This window comes from Myotis davidii, unplaced genomic scaffold (genome assembly GCF_000327345.1).
Source record: "Myotis davidii unplaced genomic scaffold, ASM32734v1 scaffold172, whole genome shotgun sequence".
NCBI classification, from domain to species: Eukaryota; Metazoa; Chordata; class Mammalia; order Chiroptera; family Vespertilionidae; genus Myotis; species Myotis davidii.
Window position 1 is genome coordinate 3922265 of NW_006284343.1, and position 8926 is coordinate 3931190.

At 59.6% G+C, this 8926-nt stretch overlaps 1 protein-coding gene across 5 annotated transcripts in view; it reads left to right on the forward strand.

Moving 5' to 3' along the window:
• The window catches only part of SLC16A5 (solute carrier family 16 (monocarboxylate transporter), member 5), an 11291-nt gene extending 3014 nt beyond the window's left edge, over positions 1-8277 (forward strand). For 3 of the 5 annotated variants that reach the window (XM_006754614.2, XM_015570785.1, XM_015570791.1), the window contains exons 3-5: positions 2373-2516; positions 5121-5930; positions 7356-8277. In XM_006754614.2, the coding sequence (XP_006754677.1) occupies positions 2373-2516; positions 5121-5930; positions 7356-7609 (1208 nt within the window). In that variant the 3' untranslated portion in view covers positions 7610-8277. The remainder of the gene's footprint in view (positions 1-2372; positions 2517-5120; positions 5931-7355) is intronic. The other 2 variants (XM_015570777.1, XM_015570773.1) reach the window with 1 other exon arrangement.
• The last annotated feature ends 649 nt before the right edge of the window (positions 8278-8926 follow it).

Consider the following 8926-nt stretch of genomic DNA (forward strand, 5'->3'; position numbering starts at 1 on the left):
CTGGACGCCCACTCCCTGGGCTGGAATCCCGCTGGGCGAGGCGGGGGCTGGGCTGGGCTGGGCTGGGAAAAGGCTGGGGAGGCACCTAAGATGCGAAGCCAGTCCTCTCAATGGCCACTGCAGGCTGGTTCCAGACTAGAGGAGGTGCGGCCTGGGGTCCAGCTGGGAGATCACCCTGAACCTTAGTCCCTTCCCTGCAACATGGGGTGACACCCGGCGTCCTGCCCACCTCGCACATGGGATTGTAAGGAGATCACGTGAGGGAGGGAAATGTCAGGCGCTCTGAAGACTTGTATCCTGGAGATCGTCATCTGGGCTTCAGACAGGAAGGGGGCTCTTTGAAGACACCAGGAGCAGGATGGGGGCATTGCCAGAGCCCCATGTCTCATCAGGCAGCAGAGGGGAGTTGCAAGGGCTGGGAGATGGAGAAGGCAGCCCCCTCATTTCCTGGGGGGCTCTTCCAGGACTGTGACCACCTCACCCTGACCCCAGCCATTGGGGAAGGTCAGGAGCTGTCCGGGCAGTCTGCATAGCAGCCTCGGGCTCAGGGGCCTGCCCCAGCTTCTGGTTGCTGTGGCCTCCAGGGGCCTCTAGGGAGGCCTGGTCACCTGGAGCGGGGTCTGGTGGGGCCGCAGGGCTCGCCCTGCGTGAGGGTGTGGGGTGCTTGCCTAGCAGACCCCACCTCCCTGCTACCTCCTGCTACTCCCTCCACCTGGCACCAGTAGCCTGCTTGTTCTTCCACTTCCTTCCCTCCAATCGGGAGGGAGGTCAGACTGGGAGGTGCCACCTTTGCTGGGATGACCCTGAACCTGTCACCCCAGGGCATGGGCCAGGCTGAGCCCAGGCCGCATGACCTTTTCACTTGCGGGGTTGGTGCAGAAGCGGGCATCGCAGAGGGCTCCTTCCGTGCAGCCAGATGGGTCTGGGCCAGAGGCTGGGAGCCGGGCACCTAGTGGGACCCCCACTCCCCAGCCAGCTTTCCACTCACTGCCCCCTAGCAGGCTCTCCAGCATCTCAGTCGGCTTGGAACTCCTGTCTGTCTTGTCTGTCTGTCTCTCTCTCACACACACACACCTTTAGCCCATGCTCAGAGATTGATAGACATTTTAAATTGGAAAGTATCGTTGATCCTAACCGCCCCCCCCCCCCCCCCCCCCCACTCCCACACATTTCAGAGATGAGGAAAGCAAGCAAGAGCAAAGTACAAGGCCTGCCCAAGGTTGCAGAGTGAGTTCTGGCTCCTGCCAGAGCCGCCCTGCCTCGCAGCGCCCCACCCCAGCACCCTCAGCTATCTCAGCTCAGCTGGCTCCCGGCCCAGGCCCACCCCCGACTCCATGACTCAGGGCTTTCCCCAATATCACCTTTCCCGAGACGGGTCAAAGTGTGGTGGTGGGGAACCTGTGTGGGCCCGTGGTCATACCCACGGCAAAGCCTCGCCTCTCCCTCTACTGCTGCCTCTGCTTGATTATCTCTGAGGACGGGCTGCTCACTTCCCCTTTCACTCCCAAGCTCATACCGGCTACACGCACACATCCCCTCTTCACCCCAGACACACACCCACAAACCTCGTGCGCACACACACTTTCCCCGAAACTCAGTTCCATGTACTTGGGGGCAGGGCGCTGGGCGAACGGGGCCTTGCAAGGTGCTGAGGAGCAGCTGGCCAGGACTGGTCTGTTTCTACTCCTCTGGGTCTGGGCCCGGAGAAAGCCGCTCAGGATGGGGGAGGGGTGGAGGAAAACAGGCCCCTCTCCAACAGCAGCCACACACTGGGTGCCGGGCTCTGGTGGTGGCTAGAGGTGATGGGGGAGGGGAGAAGGTACCCCACCCAGTTTTCTCCAGAGGCCAGTGCAAAGGGGTGCAGAGTGGCCCAGGGCCCCAGCTGCTCACCCTCGACAGGTGGGAGGCTGGAGGGAGGGCTGTAGCCAGTCTTCTTGAGGATGGGGTAGGAGTAGGGACAGGGATGCTCACTATGATTTAGATACCTGGGGTCCCCCCCCTACCCCCCTGAGACAGACCCCCAGTGAAGAGCGCACCTCAGCCATGAGCCAATCCTGTTTCTTGGCTGGGTCAAACTGGACGTTGGCAGCAGCACCTCACCTCACACCTGGTCACCCTTCCCCCAGCCTGATCCCTCATTCTGTAAGAGAGGAAACTGAGGCAGAGAGAGAGCGAGCCTTGCTGGGGTCCCATGGCCAGTCTGGCAGGGTGGGCATCAGGGTCCAGGACTGCGGGCTCCAGGGCTTATGCCCTTTAAGCCTCCTGGCTAGTTCCTGCTGGAACCCCTTCCCGGCCTCCCCCTCCCCCTCCCTCTGGGACTCCTCAGCTGCTGCCTGGCTTCTCATCTCTGCCCCTCCTGCCTCCACCCACAGGACCCCTGTGCAGCGTGCTGGTGGGACGCTTCGGCTGCCGGGCCACCGTGATGCTGGGGGGCGTGCTGGCCAGCCTGGGCATGGTGGCCAGCTCCTTCTGCCGCACCCTCGGCCAGCTCTACCTCGCAGCAGGCTTCGTCACAGGTGACTGTCATTCCGTTTGGAGAGCTACTGGGCGCCTATTAAACAGTGTCACATGCAAGTGAACAGGGCAGGCAAAGCCCATCACTGGGGCTGCTCACAGGAGGCAGCCCACAAAGGGGAGAGGCCAAGGACAGATAAACGAGGAGCCTATCTGATCGCGCCAAGACAAGTGCGTGAGAAGACAGGACAGCCGATGTGACGGCGTCCTGGCTGAGGGTGGTGGTGAGCAGAGATTAAACAAGGAAACATGTAGAATGTCAAGAACGCCCAGGGTCGAAGGGAGGCTGTTGTTTGCAACAAGCAAGCGGAGGAGGCCTTGAGAGGAAGGGGTGGCTGGGCAGAGAGCTGAAGAAGGGAGTCTGCCCCTAGGTTCTGGGGGGAAGGGCATTCCAGGCAGAGGGAACAGCAAGTGCAAAGGCCCTGGAGTGTCCAGGGGCAGTGCAGTGGCCAGTTGAGTAGAGGGGCATGAATAGGGGTGGAGGCTGGATGGGGGTTCGGTCGTAGTGAAATGGGAAGTCATGTGAGGGGTTCGGGCGGCTGGGTAAGTGACATTCATCTGACCACTATTTGCAAAGCACCTGCCAGCTGGCCGGGGTGTTCAGAAAACACTGCAGGAGGCTACGCACATGCAGTGCAGGGAAGAGTTAAGGGAGACCCAAGAGCAGGAAGGCTGACCCCAGGGCTCTTTGCCCTGAGCTGCTGGAAGAACGAAGCAGCCACTAACCACCCTGGGAAACAGGGGGGGGAAAGAGGGGGGGGGGGGGGGGTTGCAGGAAGACGGGGAGCTCAGATGTGGGACAGGCCCCGAGCTGAGCGAGCTGTTGGGACATTCTGAGAGGGCTGGTATTCAAGTCTTGAGCTGAGGTGTCGTCCTGCTGTTCACGAAGGGAGAGGGAGAGGGAGGACTGAGCCCAGGGCGCTCCCGTGTGTAGTGGTCCAGACGGGAAGAAGTGACAGAAGTGGGAGAACCCAGAGGGTGGGGTTTCTTGAGAGAAAGAATGAAGGATGTTCGAGAGGAAGAGGGAGGGGTTCAGTGTGCCAAGCGGCTGCCAGGTCAGCTCGAGTGGGGCCCAGGCTCTTTGGATTTGGCAATGGAAGGGTTGGTGACCTCGGCGAGAGCAATTCTGGAGCAGAGGTGGGGGTGAAAGTCTGATGGGAACAGTTTCAACAGAGCCCAGGAGGAGGGCAATGGGAGATGGCGGAGCTGATCGAACCTTGCACGGAAATTTCGGTGGAAGGGGAGCAGAGAAATGGGCGGGGACCCAGAAGAGGCTGTGGGATCAAGGGAGGGTTGTGTTTTGTTTTTAATGAGAGAAATAACAATGAGGGAGAATGATCTAGAAAAGAGGAGAAAAACGGGTGATGCAGGAGAGAGGGACATTGCTGGGGGGCTGTGCCTCTGAGTGGACAAGATGCAGGGCAGAAGGAAAGCGCTGGCCTTGACTGGGAGCACAGATGGTCCGCTGTCACTGGCGGGAAGGCGAGGCGGCTGTCAGCTGGGAGCGGAGAGGGGTGAGGTGTGGAGTATGAAGAGGAAGAAAGCCCGGGCGTCATCCAGGAGGAGGGAGAGTAGGTGGACGACAGATCTGGCCGCCCAGGGCCCGCCCGAGGCCAGAGGTCCTGGGTGGCTGTGAGCTTTCTCTCCAGAACGTCCAGCTGTGCGGGGGCGGGCACAGAGTGGGTGGGGAGGCGGCTTCTGAGCTGAGTCAGGAAAGGGAAGTCGGGGGAAGAGTGTCCCAGGCAGAGGGAACCGCAACAGCCATGTCCTGAGGTAGGGAGCAGCGGGGTGTCCGGAGGAAGAGGAAAAAGCTGATGTGGCTGCCGCCTGGTGAGTGGCGGGGAGCGTGGCCGGAGATGGCACCCAAGAGGTGGCGGGAGGCCAGATGGTGCAGAGCCTGCCGGGGCATAGTAAATACTTTGGCTTTTCCCCTCGGTGTGATGGGAAGTCTCTGGAAGGTGTTAAGCAGGGGAGAGACTTACTTTGATTTTAAGTTGTTGTTGTTTTTTAAAAAATTATATATATATATATATATTAGAGAGAGAGAGGAAGAGAGAGGGAAAGACAGAGAGAAACATCGATGTGAGAAAAGAACATTGATTGGTTGCCTCTGCATGTGCTTTAACCAGGGCCTGGCGAGGGCTAAAATATATTTTTTTATTGATTTCAGAGAGGAAGGGAGAGGGAGAGAGAGATAGACACATCAATGATGAGAATCATCGATTGGCTGCCCCCTGCACCCTCCACACTGGGGACCAAGCCCGAAACCCAGTCGGGTGCCCTGATGGGGAATTGAACCATGTCCTCCTGGTTCACAGGTCAACGCTCACTGAGCCACGGCAACCGGGCTAATGTTAAGTTTTTAAGGATCGCCTGGGTACTGTGCCAAGGGGACAGGTGTGCCCCTGGCGGCCTTGGGAGGGCAGATCTGAGGGACGGATGTTTCCAGGGAGGAGAGTAGGCAGGCCGACTCCATCTTAAATCCCTGGGGACCTGGAGGTGGGTTTGGCTGGAAGGGAAGGAGAGCAGACGTGGGACATGACCCTGTGACTCCGCTGTGGGTGGCCCCAGGACGCCCTCGAGCTGGTCTCCCCTCTTCCACACAGGCCTGGGCTTGTGTTTCAGTTTCCAGTCGACCATCACCGTATTGGGCTTCTATTTCACCCGCCGGCGGGCGCTGGCCAACGCTGTGGCTTCGGTGGGCGTCTCCCTGGGCATCACACTCTGGCCGCTGCTGGCCCGCCATCTCCTGGAGGAACTGGGCTGGAGGGGCACCTTCCTGGTCTTCGGCGGGGTTTTCCTCCACTGCTGCGTCTGCGGCGCCATCCTGAGGCCCGTGGCCCCCAGCGTGGCCCCTGCACCCAGAAAAGGCCCACCTGTGCCCTCCAAGACACCAGCGCCCGGCTGCCCGGCAGCATGTGGCCGGGCCCTCCTGCGCCACCTGGCCTTCGACATCCTGTGGCACAACGCAGGCTACCGCGTGTTCACGCTGGGCGTCACATGGATGATCCTCGGTTTCCCGCTGCCACAAGTCTTCCTGGTGCCGTTCGCCATGCGGCACGGGGTCGACGAGCACAAGGCCGCCCTGCTCATCTCCATCATCGGCTTTAGCAACATCTTCCTGCGGCCCATGGCCGGGCTGGTGGCCGGCCGCCAGAACTTCGCCAGATATCGCAAGTACCTCTTCAGCCTCGCGGTTCTGCTCAACGGGCTCACCAACCTGGTGTGCACGGTGTCGGCCAACTTCCGAGTGCTGGTGGGCTACTGCCTGGTGTACAGCGTGTCCATGAGCGTGGTTGGCGCCCTCTTCTTCCAGGTCCTCATGGACGTGGTCCCCATGGATCGGTTCTCCAGGGCCCTGGGCCTCTGCACCATCCTGGAGAGCATCTCCATCCTCATCTCCCCGCCCATGGCTGGTGAGGCCCAAGAGGGAGGGCGTGGCCTGGGAGGGCAGGGTGAGGGGGTGAGGCGGAGGGAACAGTCTGGACAGATTTGGGCCCCGTCCAGCATCCCAGGGGGAGGGACTTGGAATCTGTGATTTTCCCCCAAGCGCCTCAGGGGACTGGCTGCAGCCTGTTCCCCAGCTGGCACTCAATCTGAAGAGTTAAAAGTGGGGGTTTGGGTACCACACTTAGCTGAGTCTGTCATCTTCCTCTCCGTACCTGTTTTCTTATCAACAAAGTGAGGATGAGAATAGAATCTACCTGGTAGGCTTGTTGTGAGGGTCACAGTTATACCGTTAAGCTCTAAGTAGAGAAGATGGCAGAGTAAGTACTATGCACGGATTGGCTGTTGTTGACATCCTGGGTCTGCCACTTCCTGCCCGTGGGACCGACCCCACATCTCATTGACCTTCTCTGAGCCACAGTGTTATCTGCAAAATGCAGAAAAGAGCACCTGCCTCACCCAGGATTGGCCTGTGCCGGTCACGGTGCCCACGGCCAGAGGCAGAGACTTCTGGGGGCGGGGGGGAACGGCAATCAAAGCGAAGAGACGTATTTGGGGGCCCAGTGGCGGTTTGTGCCGGGAGGGAAACGTGCAGGTATAGAAACAGAGCCCCACACGGGAGGTATGACATGCAGAGCAAAAGGGAAGGTTTGTGAAGCCTTTGGTGCCGGGGGACAGTCACACAGACAACACATGGCTGCCGTCATTACAGTTAGATGACGGGGACTCTTCCCCCGAGTGTGGAGCGGGAAGGCCCAGTTTCCACGGGATCCCCGCCCCCTGCCCGCCACGGCAGCAAGTGCAGAGAGCTGGCTGGGAGAGGCCTGGGGGGCCCAGGGCGGGGCCGATCCGATCCGATATCCCGACTCCACTGGCCCTTGTCCTCATAGCTCCCTGCCCCCGGGTGAGCGAGACATGCCCTCAAGTGCTCTTTGGCCCGAGGTCTCTTCCTGCCTGGGCCAGAGGAGGCTTAGTGTTTCCTCTCCCCCCACCTTTACCAACTATTTCCTGAGTGCCTAGACCAGTGATGGCGAACCTTTTGAGCTCGGCGTGTCAGCATTTTGAAAAACCCTAACTTAACTCTGGTGCCGTGTCACATGTAGAAATGTTTTGATATTTGCAACCATAGTAAAACCAAGACTTATATTTTTGAGATTTATTTTATATATTTAAATGCCATTTCACAAAGAAAAATCAACCAAACAAATGAGTTCGTGTGTCACCTCTGACACGCGTGTCATAGGTTCGCCATCACTGGCCTAGTAGGTGCCAACCCCAGTTCCTGGTCCTGGGGTTCGGCAGAGACAAAAGGAAAAGCCCTGCTCTTGCGGAGCGCACAGGGCAGTGGGGGGCTGGCAGCCGGGCCGTGGCCTAACGTGCTCTCTGTCCTTCAGGGTTTGTCCTGGACAACACCGACAGCAACTTCAGCTACGTCTTCTACATGTCAAGCTTCTTCCTCGTCTCCGCCGCCCTCTTCATGGGTGGCGGCTTCTGTGCGATTCAGAAGAAGGAGAGGCAGGGCAGGCCGGCCGAGGCAGAAGCAGCCGTCCCGGAGCCGGCCCCGCTGAGGGCCCTCAGCAGGGAGGACACAGGCAGCTCGGAGAAGCGGCCGTGCACCGAAGAAATCATGTATGTGACCAGCGTCTGAGCCCCAGGATCACATGTGTGACCGGCGTCTGAGCCCCGAGGCCGGTGAGCGAACACTGCCTCCGCCCAGGAACGCGATGTCCTGCAGTTTCACCGGGTGAAGCCTGAACCGAAGGGCAGGCCGGCCCGCCCCGCACGTCGGGACTCAGCCAGGGGCTGGGGCCTTGGAGGCTGGCCTCCGAAGACTCAGGGTTCCTTCCAACGAGCAGAATCCAGGAGCCGGTCCTCCTGACTTTTTTCCCTTTTTTCCTTGGGCACCAGGGTACTTGGGGCCCAAGAAGGTGGGTCTGAGCTCTGCTTGGGTCTCTCATGGCCGACGGGGCTCAGCTGGCTGCCCACTGCCGCTGCTACAACTCAACACGCCGGGCCTTCAGGTCCAGCCTGGATGCTTCATAGGTGACCTCTCTGTCCTTCTCCAGCCTCCAGCTCCAGACAGTTCCAAAAGTTCACCCTAAGTCCCCCTAAGCCCTCCTGCCTCCCTTCCTCCCTGTGGCCCAGCCCTTGCCCTCAGGGCTGCCCCCAGCATGGGTTACTGGGCCTCCCACTGACTGGGACTTGGGAAGAAGGGCCTTGGGAGAGAATTGGTGGTGGCCTGCAGCCGTGGATGGCCGAGCTGCGGATGAGCCTGGATGCAGGGTTCGGATAGATTAAATGCTGGTGGAGCACCTGCCCTGGTGTCTGTGCAGAGAATCGGAGGGGAGCACCTGACTTGGGTCCTTGAATCAGTGAAGTCTGAGGAACCCCTTACACCAGCGGTTCTCAACCTGTGGGTTGCTCAGGCTTTCCCCCTTTGGGGGTCAAACGACCCTTTCACAGGGGTCGCCTAAGACCATCGGAAAACGCATATATAATTACATGTTGTTTTTGTGATTAATCACTTATGTTTTAATTATGTTCAATTTGTAACCATGAAATTGGGGGTCACCACAACACGAGGAACTGTATTTAAGGGTGGCGGCATTAGGAAGGTTGAGAACCACTGCCATACACAGTCAGCAGAGCCCGCTCCAGGGTCTCATTCCTTTGCCCCACCCAGACTTGTGACCAGGAAGATTAATGTGGGGGGTTGGGTGGGGGAAGCCAGACAGTTGACTGAGCAGGGAGGGTCGGATTGCTAGGCAGGGCCCAAGGGCCTCTGTGGAAATAGAGCTGCCCTCGCAACAGAAGCCCTTCTGCTCCCCTCTCCCGCCCTCCTGGTCTCCCTGCTGTGTCCGAGGCCTCAACCCTGGGTGAGTAGCTGGCTGGGCCAGCTGCCAGTCCCCCCTGCTCCCCATGGGCCTGTGTCTGTGGCCTGAGGTCAGAGCTCTCCCCACACACC